The sequence below is a fragment of the Mustela erminea genome, chromosome 15 (assembly GCF_009829155.1).
Source record: "Mustela erminea isolate mMusErm1 chromosome 15, mMusErm1.Pri, whole genome shotgun sequence".
NCBI classification, from domain to species: Eukaryota; Metazoa; Chordata; class Mammalia; order Carnivora; family Mustelidae; genus Mustela; species Mustela erminea.
The window spans coordinates 12,300,135-12,323,317 of record NC_045628.1 but is presented as its reverse complement, the minus strand read 5'-3'; the positions used below and the strand labels follow the sequence as shown (position 1 = coordinate 12,323,317).

Below are 23,183 nucleotides of genomic sequence, written 5' to 3'. Positions count from 1 at the left end.
GCGAGCCTCCCCCGCGTTCAGTGCGGATACACGCTTTTCAACTCCACAGTCTCAGAACTGGAGGAGCAGGGAGCCAACGACGAGCTGTGGCGGGAGGCCCTGCTAGAACCTTCCCTTGCGGGGCGCCTGGGTGGCTCAGTCCTTGGGTGTCCGGCTCGGGTCATGGCCCCCCGGGATCCTGGATCCAGCCCCGCCTCAGGCCCCTTGCTCATACCCTCTCCCACTCCCCCTGCTTGTGCTTGTGTTCCCTCTCTTGCTGCCTCGCTATCAAATAAAGTCTTAAAAAAAAAAAATCATTAAAAAGAAAATCCTCCCTTGTCTGGTTCCTGGATGGCTGCCAAGAGCCACTAACTTCTCAAGACATCATTTGGGATACGTGCACCCCGAGAACCCCAAGTGCACACAGCTTTTATAAGGACGGAGACCAAGGGCAACCCAGGCTCCCCCGCACCAAGAGAAACTACTCTGGTCAAGTCAGAGAGTAAAAAAACGGGAGAAAAAATGGTGTACAGGTAAAAAAATATTCCAGTAGAACCAAAAGGACATGTTTTTAAAAGACCCACACTGATTTTCTGGGCAGTGAGACTCTTCTGCACACTGTTAAGGGTGGACACATGTCCTCACGTATTTGTTAAAACCGACAGAGAGTGCGACAGGGGTGAACCACGTGACACAAACCACGGACTTCTGATGATAATGAGGCATCAATGTAGGCTCATTGATCGGAACCAATATAATCAGGGGCGGGTTACTGACAGGGGCGGGGCAGAGGGGGGGACACTGAGAGTATACAGAAGTCCGCGTACCCTCTGCTCAATTCTGTTGGGAACAGGAGTATCCTCATTGCTCCAGGTTACCACCCCCAGAAAGCCCCCACCTCCCCAAGACCCGGGACACCCACAGCTCTTCACCGAGCACAACGGGCCTTTCCACTCCAAGTACTGAAATTAGCTCTGGCAAAACCAGCAACGCAAACTCAGCAGCTCCCATCTACCCCAAGTTTTAGAAACTGTCCTCTCCAGGCCCCCAAGTTATTTAAAACATCCTGCTTCTTGGAGAGTAACTGGAAGTAAACCAACAAGATACAACTCCAAAATCCATTTCTTGTCAAAAACCAGTGCTTTGGCACGCTTCACATGTGCACACACTAAAGAAAATGATTGCAACAGCGCCATCGCCCAACACGACCCACCCCATCACTGCCTTCCTTCTTCCTGACTTTTCCTCCCCATCGGACCAGGTGCAGTCAGGAGCCCGGCAGGGACCTCCCCTTCAACCTTCTGGGCTAAACGAAAGCTCACTTGGTCGAGTTAATCTAGAGGCTTCCACACTGATCTCTGCAGGTGTAACCAAACCAAAATGTCTGAACGTCCTCATTAAATTCTGCTCTCCAGCTCACTGGAAAGCTGCTTTCTGATCCACTTCAGCAGTCACATCCAGTAAACCACCCATGAGGGAGATTCAGGGTCAAAAGTCATATTTTGAGGACTAGGTACTTGGGAGTTCTGGCATAGGATTTAACGTAATAAAACGTGTGTCAGAAGAAACGCCCTGCCACCCAAGAGACTAGGAGCTGCTCTAAACTACAGAACAATCAGCTTGTGAACCCTGCCCCCAGGGAACAGACTAATACCCACCCCTCCGCCCTGGGGCCTCGGACCGCAATGCCCTGCTGCGGGGCTGGCAGAGCTCCGAGCACGGCTCACAGGGAAAAGCAGGCAGGCAGAACGTCCAGGCGTCCGGAAGCAAGATCCTACGCGGGCTCGTGGCTTTTCAACACCCTCTTCACCGCGCTCACGCCTGTACTGCTGACCACCACTGATGACCTACTTATTAGTAAGTCCCAGCTTCCGTCCCTCCTCATCCAGAACCTTCCCCCAAGCTCCAAACCCAGATGGGAAACCACCTATTCCTTCCCTCCTCCTACATTCCAGCATCTGAAATAGACACAGATCTCCTACCTCGCCTCCACAGGCCGATCATCTCAGGGGCCCCTCCATTCATTCATCCACACGCCCCAGCCAGAACCCTAGAGGCTCCCCTCGGACCCCCTCTCCCTCCACTGCCACCCCTACCAAATCCAGCCCATTCCACCTACCCTCTGGAATCCCTCTTCTTCTCCCTACCCAGCCGGGGATGTCCCAGTCCAGTCCCCCTAGTGGCACACCCGGGGTGGCAGGGTCTCCTAGCCCAGGCACCAGGCAAGCTGCTAAAATCCAAAACTGGTCTCCGTCGGCAGCTGCAAACTTTCCTGGAAATTCTGCTTTACCTAATAGGCTGCAGCCCCGACCACTCAGCATGGTCCTTTATGATCTGGTCCCTGACGACCTCTTCAATTCCTGTCTCTTGTTCTCCTTCCTTTCCCTTTCATGTCGAACAAAAGTGAATTCCTTGCACTTTTCCAAACTTCATGCTATTTTAGAGGGGAAAAAAAAAAACCTCTTACGATTTTGAACACTCTAATCTGTCTAGATTCTTTTTGCCTTAAAAAAATCTTCCAGAACAGAGCTCAGGCATCGTTTCCTTGATCGATTTTCAAAGTGCCACCTCTGGTATTTCGTGACTGTCTCCTCTATGCTACCTCTTGCCTTACGCTCCTGCACTGCGGCTGCCTTCATCCCACCGACGCGGGCTCATACACGTGCCCCTGCTATCAGGACATCCGCCCCCTGAAGACAGGGCTTGGCATCTGTCTTCCAGGTTCCAGCAGCAGCAGGCATGGGGCGTGGCACAGACGCTCTCTCCTACACAGGCCTTCAACCTTTCACTGCCTGATACTCTGCATTTTAGGTATTTATTCAGAGCAACGCACTTTCTTCCTGGAATCAACGACTACTACTTATACATCAACTAGGGGAGAGGCTTTCCTAAATCTAGCTAAAATTGGCTTTAAAAGAAGGAGTCGGAATTTTAACTGGGAACGACTGAAACCTGCTGCCACGGACGCGGTCAAGAAATCTCACACCAGAGCCACGGTACCAAGAAGGCCTCCACGGGTGGAGGAGACAGGGACCGGGCAGGACAGTGAGGGCCAGCAACCTGCCAGAGAGCCAGCCCCCTGAGCTCGGCAATGCTGCCCCGAGCCAGCCCTAGACCAAGAAAAGGAAAGAAAATGCTTCCATCTCCCCCAGCCCACTTACACCAACTGGCTTCCTGCCTCCGGAACCAGGAACGTGACCCTTAAATTGTAGGTCGGTGAGGCTTTTCTAGCCTAGCCTCACAACTTAACCACCATTTCTAAACTCGTTTCTAGACGAAAACATGCCGGACTTCTAACTGACAAACTTAAAAACCCAATTTGACATGCAGTGGGGCAATGTCCGTATTTTAAACTTTTTCTCTGACACATGAGAAATTTTGCTTCTGCTTGCAACAAATGGTAACAGTGGTAGGATCCTGGCACTAAATTATAATCAAAATATCAATATAGCCCTTATAAATGTTTCTGTTTCAATACCACAAGCCAAGAGGCCAGTGGACACCATGTTTCAGCTATAAATAGCAAAGACCTTGAGACACAGGGTCCGACAACACTTCCTCCTCCTCAGTAATTGTGCATCTGTCCAACAACACTCACTTCTGTGTCTGCGCTCACAAGAGCTAAACAACTAAAGATGATCAATTGTACAATAAAGAAGTTTTTAAATTTGAATGAAGAGAAAAGGCCAAGAGATTCCAGTGGAACTCCGTAATGCTAGATTCTCCGATCACTGCCTTCTAGTTCTCAAATTTCTGTATTCAGGAAAACGTACGTATGGTAGAAAGTTGGTAGTTACAGGTCCATGTCCCTTATTCGAGGTTCCAAAACTCCCAAGTCTCTGAGAAAACAAGTTTTTCCTAACTCCTTTGGAGGAAAGATTGACGCTGATCTGAAACCAGCGGGCAGGACGCCATGAAGGGATGGGGGTCGATTCCCAGTCTTGGTGCAGAAACTCAGCCCAAGGCGCCGCCGCCCCCCCGCCCCGCATGCAGCTAGCGAGGCAGCCCACCCTCCACACCCGCACCGTGGAGGCCAGCAGTCCCTTGCTCCCGTATGCACCATGTGCGGGAAGAGCCGTGGATACAGGGCCTCTGGTACATACTCTGAAACTGCTAAGAGCAGGCTGGTCCTGTTCGGGTGTGAAGGTTCATTTGGTGCAGGAATCTCAACTCACAATATCTGCACCTGTCACGGTCCTGCCAGTTTCCCAGCTACCTACAACTTTTCATTAAAGCAAAAGACTGAAAAGAAATACACACAATAGAAAAGCTATTCTACAACCAGAATACTGGGGTGCCTGGGTGGCTCAGTCAGTTAAGCACCTGCCTTCAGCTCAGGTCATGATCCCAGGGTCCTGGGATTCTGGGATTCTGGGATCCAGACCGGGGGGGGGGGGGGGGGGTGTCCCTGCTCAGCAGGAAGCCTGCCTCTCCCTCTGCTACTCCCCCTGCTTGTGCACTCTCACTCTCTCTCACAAATAAATAAAATCGTTTAAATAAAAAAAAAAAAGCTAGAACACTTATACTTATCACATAGATAAAGTGTTCACCTGAAGAACAATTAAGAACACAGTACAGCCCAGCAGACTTCCTGCTGTTCATCATCCTCGGGGCCGAGGGGTCGCTTCACTGGCTAACTAAAGGAGGCCCAGAAAGGAGAGAGGTTCTGCCATTGAGTTACCGCTCACACCGGCCCATGCGCGCGTGTGCAGGTGCTACACACACACGCATACGTGTGCCCAGTCCACGCACAGTGTCCTCTGTTTGGGACACAACTCGGCAGGGGAAGCGGAGCCCAGCATCCATCTGCCATCCCACTGGGTGAATGGTCTATAGCTTATCAATGTAAGCAAAACAATTAACCACAAAGACTCATGAACAACAGTAACAGTGATGAATTACTGTTTCTTTCTCCAAAAGCAAGACAAAGTGGCAAGGTTACTCTGTCCGGCCAGCAGAGACGAAAAGGATAGTGCTTCCGACCAGAGCTCTGAGTCCCAAGGAAGAGGGAGCCTTACATGACGGAGGCAAGGTTAAGTCAGTCAAGACCTTAAAACAAACCATGCGGTGGGGTGCCTGGGTGGCTCGGTCATTGGGTGTCTGCCTTCAGCTCAGGTCATGGTCTCAGGATCCTGGGATCGAGCCCCGCATTGGGCTCCTTGCTCGGCTGGATGCCTGCTTCTCCCTTTCCCACTCCCCGCTTGTGTTCTCTCTCTGGCAAATAAATGAATAAAATCTCTTTTTAAAAAAAATGTAGAAATGGGGGACGATACCTATGATCCATTTCTGGATGGAAAATACAAAAGAAGCACCTGTGTATGAGTGCGATTTCTTACAGATCTGTACGTACGTACGTTCAGAGACAACTGGAAAATAAGCAAAGTCATAAACAGCTTTACTCAAGTACTGACACCATACATGCTTTCCTTTTTTTTAAAGATTTTATTTATCTATTTGTCAGACAAAAATCACAAGTAGGCAGAGAGGCAGGCAGAGAGAGAGGAGGAAGCAGGCTCCCTGCTGAGCAGAGAGCCTGATGTGGGGCTTGATCCCAGGACCCTGAGATCATGACCCCAGCTGAAGGCAGAGGCTTTAACCCACTAAGCCACCCACACGCCCCTCTTTAGAAATGATTTAATGGGGGCTAGAGTGAGTATGTGTTCCCAGAAAGGGGTTCCCATTTCTGTACCTATCTTCAACCCCCCATTTCACATAACTTTTTAGTAGACTACACGCAGGCACTATGGCCGGACTGGGAGGGAGCGCTCGTACACGGCAGCAGGTAAGCAAGTGAAGCCCTCGCTCCGGTCTTCCAAGACCCTCCACAGCCACAGGTTCCCCAGCAGAAGTGAACGGAATTATTGTGACCCTGACACGAAAGGACACAGGGAAGAATCTCTTTCACGGAATTTCAAAACCAGCCCTGATCGTTATGGCTAACCTACTAAGAAGGAACCGGTGCAACAAACCATGTAGAAAAATATGGAGAATTTAATCATTTTAAAAGGGCTTAGAATATTTCATCATTTTTTATATCTCCTTCTCCAAATTTTTATTTAAATTCAAGTGCATTAATACGGAGTGTAATCCTGGTTTAGCGATTCATCAATATTTTATCACTTTAAGTAACTTTCCGTTCTGTTTTTCAGGATGTTGAGGGGTTTGTTCCTTTTGGAGATAAAAAGAAAACAGAAACTTTGTTCTTTTTGGAACTACAAAGAGGAAAAACGGCTTCTAACTAGAAGTGTTACAGCACAAGGTTTTTAAAGACTACTTACTGACACATCACAATGAAGAGGAAAGAAATTAACATACTGTATATGCACACACATATGTGAGCACAGACATTTACATTTACATGGGGGGGGGGGCTGAGAAACCTTTGCTCCACATACACAGTAATCCATCCAAAGGGAGGGATCAAGCAGATCCTTGACAAAACTGCTTTTTTCAAAACTGTTCTAAACTAGGGGATCACTTGAAAAAATGACCCCGCTTCAAGCCTAAGCAGAGAAGGAATTCTGTCCCAGGATACCTCTGGTCACACCCCGGGCTGTGGCTCTCCAACTGCGAGTGTGACAGGAGAGTACCACCACCACCACGCGTGCCCGCGTTGGGGACAAATTCAAGCAGCCCGTGTGAGGACAGTGAGGTCAGGAAATGCACCCAGTTTCACTTCACAGCAGCACCTCACCGTTTCTTGAAGGAGAAAACACGGAGGGAAGCCCTCTAAATGACACAAATTCTGTTTTTAGGAAGACCCCCAAGTCGTCACTGACTAAGGGAAGAGAGGAGCCCAAACCTAGAAACTGCCCTTCCTGACACAGTCCATCTCCTAAATCCGTTTAATACACCATTTACCCTTATATTGGACAAAAAACATATTTAAAAAAGCTCTGTGGGGCGCCTGGGTGGCTCAGTGAGTTAAAGCCTCTGCAGTCGGCTCAGGTCATGATCCCAGATTCCTGGGATCAAGTCCCGCATCCGGCTCTCTGCTCGGCAGGGAGCCTGCTTCCTCCTATCTCTCTCTCTCTCTGCCTGCCTCCCTGCCTACTTGTAATCTCTGTCAAATAAATAAAATCTTTTAAAAAAATTAAAATTAAAATTAAAAATTAAAAAGCTCTGAAAAATTACAATAGACTTTAAAAAAAAAAATCAAGACTTCTTCCTTCCCCCCAAAACCACCCTCAAATAAGCAAGTCAGATAAGGCTGAAGTTTAGCTAATCACAGTAAACTCTAATAAAAGACTGCTAATATAGAAATACAGATTATTTTTCAAATTAAAATCAAATCAACTATTTATACATAAAAGCATAAAACCTCTGAGATCCCAAACATAACAAAGTCTACTGGCCTGGAATATTTTTCCCAGTCACACATATATGTATATCTTCAGTGTCAAACAGAACAAGTGCAAGAAAAGAAAATCAATTTTGCCCAAAGAGAACCCATTCATTTCCTAGCTAGCCCCCCTCCCAGCAAGGGATATCCTGTCAGATGAGCAGGTTCCCAGAGGCAGGAGGAGCGGAGAGCTGACCAGCGAGAAGGACTGAAAAGCAGTACAAGCTATCTGGTCACAAGCAACCAAAGGCTTGAGTTGGGACGATTAAGTCCTCCTCACAACCCTAAGGAAAATGATCACGTCAGGACTTCTGTTGTGGTTTGGTGTTTTCCAAAAGAACCATGGAATGCTAATTCTAAGGGATGCAGTCCTTACAAAGTAAGGTTCTGATGTCACAAAGATACAGAACACAGATCTTCCTTTATTTCCCAACAGGTTTATGATACCTGCTAAAACAGTTAAGGCTCTAACAAGTCTCACAGAAGCCCAGTCAATTCCCAATTCCCAAAGTTATACCCATGGTTCCAAAGTCAGTCTTCTGAAATGTAAGTCATAAGTCTCAAGAATTGTCTTTCTTGGGGCTCCTGGGTGGCTCAGTGGGTTAAGCCGCTGCCTTCGGCTCAGGTCATGATCTCGGGGTCCTGGGATCGAGTCCCGCATCAGGCTCTCTGCTCAGCAGGGAGCCTGCTTCCTCCTCTCTCTCTCTCTCTGCCTGCCTCTCTGCCTATTTGTGATCTCTCTCTGTCAAATAAATAATAAAATCTTAAAAAAAAAAAAAAGAATTGTCTTTCTTTTTTTTTTTTTTAAGATTTTCTTTTTAAGCCTCCTCTACACCCAATGTGAGGCTCAAACTCATGACCCCAAGATCAAGAGTTGCAAGCTCTCACTGTCAATAACAGACAAATTATGGAAAGAGCCCGAACGTCCACCAACTGATGAATGGATAAAGAAGATGTGGCGTGTAAACACAATGGAATATTACTCAGGGGTCAAAAAGAATGAACGCTTGGCATCTGCAACAACACAGAGGGAACTAGAGGGTATTATGTTAAGGGAAGTCAGTCAGAGAAAGACAAACACTGTCCGAGTGAAAGCTCACATGTGGAACTTAAGAAACAAAACATACAAACGTAGAGAAGGGAAGGAAAACTAAAATAAGATAAAAACAGAGGGAGGCAAACCATAAGAGACTCTTAAGTACAGGGAACAAGCTGAGGGTCGCTGCAGGGGAGGGGGGAGGGGAGACGAGCTAAACGGGTGGTAAGGAGGGCGCGTGACCAAACGAGCACTCGGTGTTACACACGCTGATGAGTCACTAAATTCTACTCCTGAAAACAACGCCGCACTGTATGTTAACCAACTTGAGTCTACGTTATAAATAAATAAATAAATAAATAAATAAATAAATAAGAAAAAATGAAAATCTGAAGTGGTGAAACCCCTAAAAAGAGCTGCAGGCTCTACTGACGGAGCCCGCCGCGCGCCCCAAGCACTGATTTTCAACTGAGATTTCAAATGGGGCATCGCTAGAGTGTCCTACAGTGGCCAGCAACAGGGATTTAAGGATTTTTAATTCTCCAGTTTAATGGTTTTCAAACTGTGGTCCCTGAGGCAGACACACAGCTGGAGAACTTGTTAGTGTCCGTCCCAGACCGACAGCCTAGCAGTCTACAGTTCATGAAGCCCTCCAGGTGATGAGGAAAAATGCTAAAACTTCGAAACCACTGGTCTGACTATGGGTACCTTCTTCAGCTATTCTGGCAACAACAGAAAGGCAGTAAGAGGCCCCCAAAGGCCCCAATCCCACTGGAGGGGAGGGCCAAGGGCTCAGTAGAGGGACTGGGGACCAGAAATGGGGAAAACATCTTCATGTCCAAGTCACCATCCCCCACAGGCACAATCACACATTTTGGGAAGCCACTTAAAAATAATACCAGAGCAGGAACAAAATATTTAAAAGTAAAAAAAACGGGGGGTGGGTAATACAGGTGCCCAAAATACCATCTCCTACTGGGCTGGTTTCACAGAGGCTGGAAGCACACTGTGACCCTTAGGGACACAGGATCCCATGTGGCAGGACAGGGCAAGGGCAGGACCTGAAAGGCTCAGAGGGAGGCATTCTGGTGTGAGGGAGAGCACCGCCAATGCTGGCATCCGCTGTCAGAGCTCTAGCCCCAACAGGGCTGTTTTCTAGCTGAGGGGCCTTGGTTAAACTTCCTAAGCCTCTGTTTTCCCATCTGTAAAATGGGTGTAAGAGCCCCTCCACCTGGGCAGAAGCCTCGAGGACTGCCCAAGGGCAGAAGCAGCCCACCAGCACCCTCCCCTTGGGAAGAAGGTAATAAAAGTTTGTCCTACTCCTTCAAGGCTTCCCTCCACTACAAGCAACAAATATTTATTTTCTCAACTCAGCAAAGCAAAAGGCACCTTTACTTCTCCCACTTATCTATTCTGGTAATGCAGAGGAGCAGAAGGAAAAAGAAAACCCGCCTACCACGAGGAACCGCTAAGGAACTGAGTAACTCTTTGTACTCAACATAATTCTTCTCTTTTCAAGATACCTCTCGAGAAACATAGGGCACAACGAAGGTGCATCAAACACAAGGAAACTCCCAGAATGTTCAAACAATGCCTTTCCCCAGCTGGCTCTCAGTTTACCCCGAGTTCAGGTAGCAATTTAGCAACTGTAACCACACTGCACGGAACTTCAAAGTTATCCTATGAAATGGTACCTAAAATAACTGCTAACCACCACCTCGTCCCCCAAATTCAGGATGATCTTTCACTTTCACTCAATGATTTATTACTATAAGTTTCTACCCACCCCCCCCCAAAATACTTTGCTCCTAAGTAGGAAATCAGTTTAAGGTCCTATCCCACAAGAGCAACCTTACCTGCTTAGATACACACCTGAGCTGAGGGCTCATAAATGCTGAGGCTGCGCACAAGGCTGTGCACAGCATGGAACCTGCAGAGACCCCCACGCCACGGGCCTCCGTCCACAGCATGGAACCCCCTGACACACGGCCAACTGGCTCCGCCACGTGTCCTCCTGAACACCGTGTCGGGCTATCAGACAGCTGCTATGCACGTGCGCCCGGGTCCCGCACTGACCACCACGGAGCCAGTGGCCAGGGGAGCTGCTCCAGGCTCCCCACCTCCAGAAGCGCACAAGCCATTCCAAGCCAGGGCTGAGCCCCCAAAACACACATCAACTGAAGAAGATGTTTCTCCAAAGAGATACTATGAGGCTTCAAGAAATGGTTCTGTGCCCACATGACCTTGAGACTAGCAAATGAGACACAGAATAGAGAAAAACAGGTTCTCAGCTCAAGTTACAAAAGTGGAGGTCACTGATAGAGATATGTAAAAAACAGGCATGGATTTATATGGTCGTCGACTAACAGAGAGAAAAGAGAAGGCACCATCTCCTGAAGGGAACGAGGGCCTGAGGAGCCCTTCACCGGGCTCGGGCACCTGGAGAAGACCTGACCTTGGAATTCAAAGTGTACTCGTTCTATTCTGTACCAGCTGAAGGAGGGGCATCCAGGCAGAAAGCTGAGTGTAACCTACTCTGAACAATCCTGAAATCCCAACAAACCAGAACAAAGGGAGGGTCTCTAAGGTTAAACCTCTGCCTGCCAGGAGGGGAGAAAAGACCAAAAGCAATGAAATTCCAGGAGTGGGAAGAAACTCGGAGGAGGTTAGGGGAAGGACAGGCGAAACTGGAGATGGAGAGAGCGCCGCCAGCCAAACCCATTTGCAGCCTGAATCCGCAGAATTCAGGAACCGGCAGCATCTAAAATAAGGATGGAAAGTCAATTAACCAAGTGGTTAGATACCCCAGTGGCCTTCCCCGCTCACAGCCTTCCCAATCAGGGCAACTACTGAAATCACAGTTCCTAGAAAGGAAGCCGAGGGCTCCTGGAGGAGGACAGAGGCGGGAGTTAAATAACGGGAGCGCAGCTCCACAAGACGGAGCACCCACACTCAGTCCCGCCCCTCCCTCCAGCGCCTGGCGCACATCAGGCTTCAGGTCGCAGATGGGAGGAGGGAGCAGCAGGGGGAGCACCAGCTGTGGACAAGAAGGGGTCCAGACCAGAGCAGGTCAGAAGCTTCTCCAGGAAGGGGAAATGTACAAAAGGCTGAAAGAAACAGACATCAGCCATTCGTCACCTCTCCCATCTGGCAGAAGCACCCGGCATCACTGAGGTTTACAAAGCTCCAGTCAAGGGCTCAGATTTCCAACCAGCATGGTTGTCCCCCACTCTTAAAGAGGAGTGGACATTCAAGGGTGGCCTCTAGCATTAGAAATAAAGACCATGACCAACAAGAGGGGACCAAGGGCCTTGGAGGAAGAGAATCTATTCTGGAGGAAGGAAACATAACTGCAATTAACATACCCAAGGAGATAAGAGCAAATATTTCAACTGAAATAATGAAAGAACATTCAGAGAACCAAAAAGACCCCTTAGAATTTAAAAAATTAGAGCAGAAACACTCATTAGAAGAGTTAGAAGAAAAAACTGAGACAGTCTTCCAGAAAGCCAAGTAAGCAAGACAAAGAGAGAGCAAACAGGTTTAAAAGGATAAAACTCTTTGAGGACCCGACCTCAATGGAAGGTCCAACATCCAAATAATAATTTAAGAGAGGGAGACCACAGAAAAGACCTGAGCTGCCCAATGATAAGGGCTTCCTGAGTACCTGTCACAAAAAAAAGACCTGCATCATGACAAGTTATTGTGAAAACCGAGCTCAGGAAGAAAAAATTCAGATCCTATTAGGTTCAGGAAGAACAAAACAACTCACACACGCAGAATCCAGTGCTGGTGTGGCACTGCAGACTTGACCGGCGACAACGAAGCCGCAAACACTGAGAAATGCCTTCAAAATCCTGGAGGAAAATAGTTTCCACCCCGTAACTATATCCCATGCCAAAACATTAATTGAGAGGAAAAGAAATGTTCAGATATCCATGACCTCAAAGAACCTATCTCCTATGTACCTTAGTCACAGGAAGGCACTGCAAGATACACTTCGCCAACACAACAGTGTAAACCCAGACAGACAGTGACAGGAGACACAGAAAAAGAGGTGGTCCAGGGCAGCACGAGGAGTCCCACGTTTGAGGGCAAAAGGTGACAGAGGCCGTGAGCAGAGCGCTAAGGGCAGACACTCGGGAGCGGCTCAGAAGGCTCACAGCAAGATGTCTCCAGACACCTGTCTGCTTGACCTAAACTTCGGAAAACATTTCAATAACTTCTGCGAGCTTTGGCTGAGTAAGTTATAAATACTGCCACAGACTGAATGTCTTGTGTCCTCCCCAAATTCCCACCTTTAACCCAGTCCCCTCTGGGATTGGTATTGGGAGGTGGGGCCTGTGATTAGATCATGAAAGTGGAGCCCTTGGGATTGGGACAAGTGTCCTTAGAGAGCGTAGAGGGCTCCCACACCCCTCTGCCATGGAACAGACCGTCCATGACCCAGGAAGAGCTACCCTCAGCAGACAGAGAATCTTCCAGAGCCTCGATCTCACCAGGCTCCAGAACTATGAGGAATCAACATTTGGTGTTTAAGCTACCCAGTCTCTGTATGGGACGTTGTCACAGCAGCCCAAACTAAGGCAATTACATTATTTTAAAAAAAAACTTTCAGTGACGATTTGAAAAGTTACCCCGGTTTGCTAAAGGGCTGGGCTAGCACGTCACCAAAGTCAGAAGGAGACTATGCCGGGGAGAGGGAAGAGAGGGACCAGTGCCTGAGACAGCCAAGAACCAAAGCCTCTTCTTCAGAGTCCACACACAGATCCCGCCCTAAACTAGGAAAAAAGCAGCAGCAATTTTTTAAATGTTCTATATAAATAAAGTAGAAATAACAACAATTCGCTAACAGAGGTCAAGGGGGCTGCCTTTGGGGAGGAGGAGGAGGGAGGCGAGGGGCAAGTCACGGCTCTCCTTCCGGACAAACCTCATACGGCCAGATGACTCTATGCTCAACCTTTTAATCCTAAATAATTAAAACAAAGAATCTGGACCTATATGGTCGTTTCAAGTCTCAGGGCCTTTTAAAAAATCTTTTTAAAAATAGGAAGAGGCTTAAAATAATAGGAAGATAAACACCCGCTACATATTTCGTAAGCATTAACATAAAACTCAGAATGTTCCCACGATTTATTCAGATACCAGCAGGCGCTGCTCAGATAAGGTTCCCTGTACTGACCCTGACCCTCAAGAAAACCTAACAACCCTCAAGAAAACATAATGGAAGGTCTCTAAAGTCAACAATGCTGTCCCCAGGGGTATGCACATACAGTGCCTTTGTAATCCACAATCTGGGGTGTTTGTATATCTTGTAGCAAGCAAAGATACTTTTTTTTTTTTTTTTAATCTGAACCTTGGAAATCAAGGAGCCATTTGGGTTTAGAAAACTCCATACTCTAACCACTGATCGACCTAGACGCCGTCGGTAAGCAACTGCCTTCGGGTCAGGATCATGATCCCAGGGTCCTGGGATCGAGTCCCACATGGGGCTCCCTGCTTGGCGGGAAGCCTGGTTCTCCCTTTCCCACTTCCCCTGCTTGTGTTCCCTCTCTTGCTGCATCTCTGTCAAATAAATAAAATTTTAAAAAAAAGGAAAACTCCACACTCAACTCCACAGCCAGGTGTTACGTTAGCCATGATTTTTTTTTTCTTTTCCCCAAAGCACTGGGCCCTAGGAGTTTTTTTTTAAACATACTGTACTGCAAAAATGTGAATTATGGGAAATGACTGGTCCAAGGACACCAGATGAACCTAAACAGACACACAGGGATAACAGTGCAACCTCTATTTCTTGCACTCCCTCCTGCTACAAGGTTCCAAGGTTCCCTGAACGATAACAATGCTGAGCTGAAGCATAAAAAAGAAGCCACAAAAGGGCTGGCTCAGTGTGGCCCATTTCCTGCAGGTACGGAATTCCCAAGCAGGCAACTCTGAATCACTGGGAGATGGCTCCCAACGCAGTGCCAAGTGGCATGTTTCTCCAGAGATCCTCTGACTCCTTGACCCTGGCCTCAGCTGCCTTAAAAGAGATTCTAGGAAGAAGCAGCAGCTGCCAACAGGCTCATTTCTTCAGTGACTCCTCACACCACGTCTTGCACCAAGGTCCTAGAAATACCCTCCCACGGGCACGAAGTGGGCGAGCTCTGCTCTGCGCAAGAGGAACGTGAAGCTGCATCAGACGCAGGAACGAGAAAGCAAGGACGGCTGCCACTTGCCCGTAACGACCCTGAGGGGACACCGTGCAATGTCGGCAGCCTAGAAAAATCTAACCTGACCAATTTCGACTTGAAGGTCATTTGGTTCTATGTGAAATCCTACCAGGACCGTTCCCATAGCTGGATTACAACCAAAATGTCCTACACTCCTTCAAGTTATATTTAAATGGGTATTTAAGAAAACATATTTAGCCTGTCAAATAAAAAATTAAAAAAAAAAAAACAATCTTAGGCAACTAACAGTAACAGAAAACTGTGCCTTTACTTTCCTTATTACTCTTAGCATAGAACAGCAAAAAAGCATCAAAAGCTGGGGAGATGGGAGATCGTATTAAAAAAAAAAAAAAAAGAAAAAGAAAAAGAGTGTTCAATGTTCACTGAGAGTTCAAAATTACCAAGGTTTGAAGTCAATCTGCTAAAAACTCCACCCTGAGGGGCAGGCCTCTGGCTTGGCTCAGTCGGCAGAGCATGAACTCTTGATCTCAGGGCTGTGAGTGGGTCTCGGAGCTCCATGTAGGGTGGAGATCACTTGAAAATAAAAAATCTTGAAAAAGAAGAAAGTCCACCTTGGCTATCCTGCTGACACCTGAACCTCCAACCACTCAGTTTTGTCTGTCCCGACTCTCACCAGCCTGGGGTTCCTCTCACCGCCTTCCAAGTGGCAGCCAGCCAGCCCCAGGATCCTACTTCCACCTACAGCAGCCAAGCAGGACTCCTAAAGCTCCTGACACTTAGTGCTTCCCTACCCCAGCCGGAGCGCAGGCCCCCTTCCCCAGCCCCCGCTCTAGGGTCCAGGCTAGTCCCCATGAACCTGCTTTCCAAACCCTGCTTTCCAACCTCTGTGTCCCCGTGAACCTGCTTTCCAACCCCTGGGACCGCCCAGATCACAGCCCTCGCTGGGCAGCTGACTTCCTGAGCCGAGGTCCCCACCCACTCCTCACAGGTCCTGGCACCGCACTCCGCAGAGGCTCCCCATCTCATCCAACATCGGACCCTAGACCCCATTCCACACTAAAGCATTTCGCTCAAGGTGCCTTCAGAACCTCAATCTCACAAACCCCGGGAATGTCCACACCCCGTAACATGCCAACCTTTCCCCAGGGCGCAGATGGCAACAGGCTGAACATGGAGAGGCCTCTTCCATGGAAACAGGAAAAAAAACGATGGCAATGCGACACAAACAAGGGAAAAAAATCCAAGAGCACTGAAGCCACAATTAAATGCAGCTGTCCTTCTGTTTTCCTTCATTTTCCTTATTTTTAAGGGTACACAGGTGTCCCCAGGGCAAGCAAGAGCACTTGAGGAAAGCTCCCAACATGTCCAAACCAGGCTGTTCAACGCTCCTCTCGCAATCCCCACTTAAAGGGACATTCTCAGCCAACGTTAGTCTTTCCAATCAAGGAGAACAATAGAGAGGAAGAGAGGGGACAGGATGGCTTACCAAGTAGAAGCTAAGTTTCCCAGCTATTCCTCTAAACCCTCTTGTACTTTTCAAATCGGGAAATATAGTAAATTAACGACATCCTCAAAACATGCTAAGTAACTCAGCTGTCCTGCACATGGGACATACCAAACTCAGTATTTTTCGGACTTGGGTCAAACCAGTCAGCTGTGAAATCAATTTAATGCTGCAACCAGCTTTTCTTTCTTCCTTTCTCTCTTTCTTTTTAAATAAAAGACATCACACAAAAGCAGGACATCACAAGTAGTGAGGGTCAGGGCTGTCTCTTAAAACTTCTGTTTCAGATCTTGATGTAAAATGTACTTCTCACGCGGGTCACAAACCAAAAAGCTTGGAAGCTGAGATGTGACCAATAAAAATCTGCAAGAGAAACTTATAAACCAAAACCTAATTCTTCTTAAATTACAACTTAAGCAAACTAAAAGCTGACTAGTGTTCCCACCGACAACTGAAGCTTTTCTTCAAATCTGAATTAAACTGATTGAAACAACAAATGTTCAAGGACACGGAGTACATACATCCCCAAATCAACCTAATTTCTGTAAGTCTATTTGTAGTTACTACATTCAGTTCATGATTTTTTATTTTCTCCCCTATGTTAATAGGAAACTGGGATGTGGGAGGTAAAAAAGGAAAGGCCCCTGGCAACCTTCATTACACATTTATTACAAATATTAACTCATTCAGATGTACAGTCCTCTACCCCTTACCTAGGACCTGGCATATAAATGTTCAATAATAGTTCCTGGCCAAATAAAGTATCAATCTTGTATTCCTCATTTAGCATAGTTCTTCGGCAAACCCAAAGTGAAATTTAAAAAGCCTTTAATGTTTGCAAAAGTTATAATAAAGCAGCAGTACACCATGATGAGCAGAAACACAGTCTGGGAGACAGGAAAAGTTCTGGTTTCAAATCACACACTTCCCAGCTCATACACTCCCTCTCCTTGGTCAGTTCAATTAGTCTCTGTTGGCTTTCACATCCAGAAGACAGAATAAATCACACCCATACCTCCAGAGGCACCAATAAAAATCTAGAGGCATAAAAATGATTTGCGAGACAACGAAAAAATGGTGTTTATATGAAAATGTCCTTTCAGGCTTACTTAAGTATCTCTGATACTTAAATTCAGGCCACCTGAATTCACTCTGCTGTCTTTCTGAAATTTTTACCCCAACTCCTTATAAGCCCTGTTCAGAAGATGAGAGGGAACAAAAAAAGGGGGGGTGGTGATTGGAAGTATCGGGACCAGACACAGAAGGGTTAGCGGTGTCTCTTATCTTATTCTAGAGAACAGTCAAAAGCAGGTGTGACTTTCATTTAATTTAACCCATAACTTTGAGGAAAGCCTCCTGGGCTGGTAACAACTGCTAATTCAAAGGAGAAAAATAAATGTGCCTGTTGTTTTTCTTCTTGGGAGAAGGGAGAGGAAAGGAATGTTCTTCCCCAAATGGCACACTAAACACAATTACAGTTTGTACGTGGACTTAAAGACAGGAGTGCTGAAAGCCACCTTTTACAGCTCCCTGCCCCCAACCTATGACAGCTGAAAATCTGGAGGTCTCAACCAAACAAAAACAGTTCCCTTGAAATGGAAATTTACATCCTCTTTCCAAGATTTCGGCCCATCCACTTGAGGAGGACAAAAAAAAAGGGAGGACAGACAAGGTTGAGAACAGACACCACCACCTGGAGACCACCTGATACCGTCTTCAGGGCACCAGCCAACAGGGCTTTAAGTACCGCCTCAAACTGATTCACTTTCCACAAAGGCCTTACACCTCCACTGTAAACTTTAAGTGAGGCATCCCTACTAGATTACAACCTGATTAACACGGTAGAGGTCAGTCTAAAGGAAATAACTGATAAAAAAAAGAAAAGAAAAAAAAAAGTTGTTCAACTCAAGAGCTGCTTCTTGCTCTAGGGCTCAGGAATCATTTTCACCCAGTTCACGGTGCCTTCCTGCCTCTCCATTCAAACCAAAGCGAAGCAGGAACTTTAATACCAAGAAACCACATCTGATTTTTACCTAACAGTCTGCAGAAGCTTAGGTTTTAAATGAGTGTTGAGTTTAAAAGCTCTTTAAATGAGATTCAAGGGCAGTTTTCTTCAAGTACACTCAAGATACTAACTTTGACTGTTATTCCTTTATTAAAAAAAAAAAACCCTCAGGATAAAATTCTGGTAGCTTTGGTGTTGCTATTTTTATAGATTTCAAACCTGAACAATGAAATCCAGCTTGCTTTTTACGGTTAAAAAAAGGCGGGGGTGGGGTGGGGTGGGCCGTACGACCTGCCATGGGAAGACCTGTCAGATTCAAGTCTCAACCCTTAAGATGCCAGGTCCAAACACTGCACTTCTCAGCCCTAAAGAGCAAGGGAAGACGAAAAAAATGGGCCGGCGGATGTCTGTAAAATAACAAATAAATCCACTTGGATACCGTGGTTGTTTTTTTAAAGCTCTTTATGTACACTCCCTCAACTAAACCGGGAGAACAAAACTTTAAAGACATACTCCCACTGTATCATGAGATTTCAGTCCCATTTCCTATTTTGCCACCATTTGTGCGCTTGCAAATATGACAAATTAACCAGGGCCAAGTAGTTTTGTTTTCCAAAGGACTAAAAACAGTCCCCAAAGGCGAAAAAACTCTAATGCTAGCAGGCACATTTGAAATTCAAGCCCAACACACACACACCCCCCACCCCTCCGCCAAATCACTGGTTAAGCCAAGATGCCACAAAGTATCCACCGAGAGGTTTACGGGGAATGAACTCGTCTGGATCCAATCAAGTGTCCAAGTGAAAGCCCAGTGTCCCGAGATCGGGCGGGTCAGCGTCGGCTCGGGACACTGGAGTACACGCTGTCCGCCTGATTCCTCCTTCCAGAAGGTTTACACGCTCGCACTTTCCCCTCAGTTGGCACCAGAAGGAAAGGCGCGGAGCAAATGCGCCGGGAGTGGGGGCTGGCGGTTACACCTTCCCTCACCCCGCCCTGCCTCCTCCGCCCGGCCGGGCCCAGGACGAGTCGGGGCGCGCCCGGGGCTCCCCTCCGGCCTCTCAACTTTATCTCCTGCTCGCGGGGAACGGGGCCTCCGCTGCCCCCCGCCTGCACGCAGGGCCCAAAGACCCGGTCGGGGCCTCCAAGGGCATTTCCCCCCATCACTTCTCCCGGGAACCCGGCGGGCGCCGGGCCTGCAGCTCGGAAGGCGTAGTGCGGAGAGGGCGGCGGGGAGGGCAAGGCGGCCCGCTCCCCCACAACCCTGCCAGACCCCCGCGGCCCCCGGCCCGCGAGGGCGCCTCCAGGCCGCGGCCCCCCCTCATCCCTGCGCTCACCCCCACCCCCGGTCCCCGAGCCCCGGGCCGCGGCGCGGGGCAGGGGCGCCCTGGGGGCTGGAGCGCCGCGCTGGAGGCCGGCGCGACCCCGGAAGGGGCAGCGTGTGGAGGGGGGGGCCGTGTTTACACCGCCAAGTTCCCCGCTTCCGCCCCGGGCCGCGCATCCCCTCCCTCCGCTCGCGGCCCGGCTCCGGCTTACCTGCATGCCTGGCAGGCCCGACTGCACCGGGGAGTGAGCCATGGCGGCCAGGACGGCCACTTCCTGGGACGGGACGGCCGGGCCGCGGCGATCCGCGCGGGCGACGAGGCCCGCGGGCCGCGCGCAGCCCCGGGGCGGCGGGGGCGGCCGGCCAAGCCCGAGTCCGGCTTCGGCGGGGGCCGGCCGGAGTCTGAGGCCACCCCAGCCCCGGCGGGTCCCGGGCGGGGCGGCGGGTCAGCGGCGGGCGGCGGGCCGCGTCTCCATGCACCGCGCCGGGGAGGGGCTGCGAGAGTGGCGCGGGGACTCGCCGCGAGCTGCCGCCGCTGCTGCTGGGCTGGAGCCGGGCGGCCTGGGCCCGCGCGCGCTGGCCGCCTGGAGCGGGAGTGGGCGCGCACAGCCCGCCGAGCCCGCGAGCGCAGAGCCCAGCGCGCCCCGCCCCGGCCCGGCCCCCGCGCCCGCCCCCGCGGCCCGGCCGGGGACCCCGCCCCGCGCTTCCGGGAGGGGGAGGAGGCTCGCGGCCGCCGGGCGCCCTAGGCCGCAGCCGCCTGCGCCGCCGCCTGCCGGGCGGGCGGGGGTCCTGGCGGGGGTCCGAGCGCCTCCTGCGGGCCGCCTCCCGCTGCCAGCCGGCCGAGCGGAGCCGGGAGGCGGCCGTCGCACGAGTGCGGGGAGGGGGGGCCTCAGCCCCCGCGCCGGGCGAGGGGAGGAGGGGACTGAGTCGGACCTGGGGTTGGCAGCGTGCCCAACCCCCCGCTTAGTCTCGCCGCCCCCACTTCTCCCCGCGCTCCCGGCGGGAGTCCGGCGCGCAGGGGGGCCGGGCGGCGAGGGAGCGGGGAGCGCCAAGTCTGAACTCTGCCATCCTCTTCCTGGTCCAAGCAAGCCCACCCCGCTCCGTCTGCCCCCAGGGAAACGGGCTCCGGGCGACCTCCCCGAGGGCAGAGGCTAGGGCAGGGGGACCTCGGGAGGGAGAGTGCCCAGAGGGTCCCCGGTCCGTGGCCAGTTCCAAACTACCAGGGCGGAGCTTCTTCGGCTTCTGGGTGAAGTTCCCCACCCACCCGAGGAGGAAGCCGGGAGGGGAGAGGTCGAGAGCTGTTCACGCTCAGCTCCGTGTTTCTGCTGCTTGAAAGCAGCCCCACTTGAAGGCTGAAACTTAACGAAGAAGTGAGGGGGCTGCACCCCACCATCTCCGGGCCCCAGACCCAGGCGGCAGCGTCCACCCAGAAGAAAGGGAAAAATGGGGGCGGGGGGATAGAGGGGGCAAGGAGGAAGAGAAGACAATGGAAGGAAACCGTGTCTAGACTTATCCCCGGCCCTCTCTCGGCCTCTCTTTTCGGCCGCCTGCAAAAGTTCCAAGTCCCCTCTGGGGACCAGTCCTGCCTCTACTTTTTAGTCACCTCTTCTCCAACAACAGAGGAAAGAAGCTCCGGAAAGTATTTTACTTGAAGGGGACAGTGGCGTCCACGAGCTGATGTCCTGCACCTCAGGTTGTGGGGACCAGGCAGTCACTGGTGCTGCCCCGGAGTCCCCCGGAGATCCTAAACAATTGGGAGGAAACTCTAAGTCCTCCAGCGAGCGACGAAAGGGGTGTTCATACTCCGAAGGGTCGCGGTATCCTGGGAATTGCTGCTCCCTGAGGTGCGCTGGATCCGAGGAGGACTGGGGTGCTAAAAATAATCCTCACTTTCCCTTTGGAAACGTGCACGTTTTTCCTCAAAGTCCAGGATGGATACCTTCAGATTATCTTTATGGGATCACTGAGTCAGGAAGCCCTGCCTCCCCCAAGGACTGGGAAGAGAATGCGGCAAATACAAAGTTAAGAAAAGCATGAACCCGGATACCTGAGAGTTCACCATCCTGTGTAAGTTTCATGTACTCAAAAATGGGGACATAAAGAGAGAACCAGCGAAACAAGCAAGAGATGCATCTTTAAAAGGTTTGTAATCTTCCACCCAGAAAGTCTCCTTAAGTAACATGGCCTAAAGTTAGAACCAAGACATGCCCAGAAATGGATACAAAAAGATGCAGGGCAAGGAGAGCTACAATTGTGGGAAAACTAGGAACAGATTAAAAATTTAAGAGATTGTTAAGTAAATGATAGTGTATTTATACAGTAGGTACTATGTAGACATTAAAAATGATGATATATTACAATATCTAGTAACATGGAAAGGTATTTTCATTATAGGCTGTCAAGGAAGAAGACACTGTGCAAAACAAATGTATAGGCTGAGCTCAAACCACTTCCTATATATGAACTTATATTTGAACATTATAGATATGTATAGATATACATGTATATAGATATGTATAGGTAGCCACTGCTCAATCTTGGTAATATATACTTCTGGGTTTTTCTCTGGTAATGCATCACAGACATATAACATTATAGATACGTATAGATATACATATATATATCTATATATCTATAGATATACATATATATATCTATATATCTATAGATATATATATCTATACGTATCTATAATGTTATATGTCTATAGATATAGATATACATGTATATCTATACATACGTATAGATAGATACGTATAGATATATATACGTGTATATATATAGATATATATGTATATCTATACGTATCTATAATGTTATATGTCTATAGATATAGATATACATGTATATCTATACATATCTATAATGTTATATGTCTGTGATGCATTACCAGAGAAAAACCCGGAAGTATATATTACCAAGATTGAGCAGTGGCTATCCCTGGAATTAAAGCTGATTTTTTCCAGTCTGTACTCAACCAGTAGAGACCATCGTGCTAAAACTCTCTGGGGTTAGCAGTCAGGGGCAGTAACAGGGCAGCAAGATAAGGAGGAAGAAATAGGATAAGTGGACAGAAATGTTTGGACGCTGGTCGGAGGCATTATCATTGGAAATTCATGGAGTCCACATTGCATGAGCTTATTTCCAACAAATAAGCCATGGGAGGATGAGGGGTGTCGGGAGGGGAGGCCTTGGACCTTAATCTTGTATAAAAAGTAACCAGAGTCCCACTTCATATCCAGAAGCTAGGGAGGCTAAGAACATGTAGATTATAAAAGGATACAACTTATCTGGAAACAGTGACTTGCATTCATTAGGGGCCTCTTTCCCTATTGATTTCTCCCTGTTATATTCCCTTTTTACCTCCTCACTATGACTGAACTTCATTTCCTCCTTTGACCATATTTATACCACTGAGCACAATTCTCCTTGTAAGAGAAGACACAAAATAGGAGTTCCTGGTCGCACTGGGTCATATGCAGACATTACCCAGTATCCCCAGGGCAGCGGCCTTCTACCTTTGTTTCAACAGAGCAGATGATTGACACAGCCTGCGCCCCTGATGAGATCCCGCCCAATTGCTTATTGCCTCTGTTCATCCATTAACACATTTTTCGAATGCCAACTACGAGTCAGACATCTGGTTCAGTGTTGGGTCCATAAACACTGGCACTCCTCAGGTACCTCTCCTCCCAACCTAGAGAAATGACGTCCCAGAATCCTTACTTCAGAATTTTACTGTAGAGCAGTTGATTAAATTTAGAGTTGCAACAGCTCTAATTTCCACCAAGGAAAGAAGAGGATTATCCTCTCATCCTCTTCC

At 48.9% G+C, this 23,183-nt stretch overlaps 1 protein-coding gene across 1 annotated transcript in view; it reads right to left on the bottom strand.

Annotated features, from left to right (window-relative positions):
• Positions 1 to 19,740, bottom strand: part of STK24 (serine/threonine kinase 24) — a 113,176-nt gene extending 93,436 nt beyond the window's left edge. Inside the window, exon 1 of the mRNA XM_032315069.1 lies at positions 19,573 to 19,740. Coding sequence (XP_032170960.1) covers positions 19,573 to 19,614 — 42 coding nt within the window. The 5' untranslated portion in view covers positions 19,615 to 19,740. The remainder of the gene's footprint in view (positions 1 to 19,572) is intronic.
• Positions 19,741 to 23,183: the final 3,443 nt, after the last annotated feature.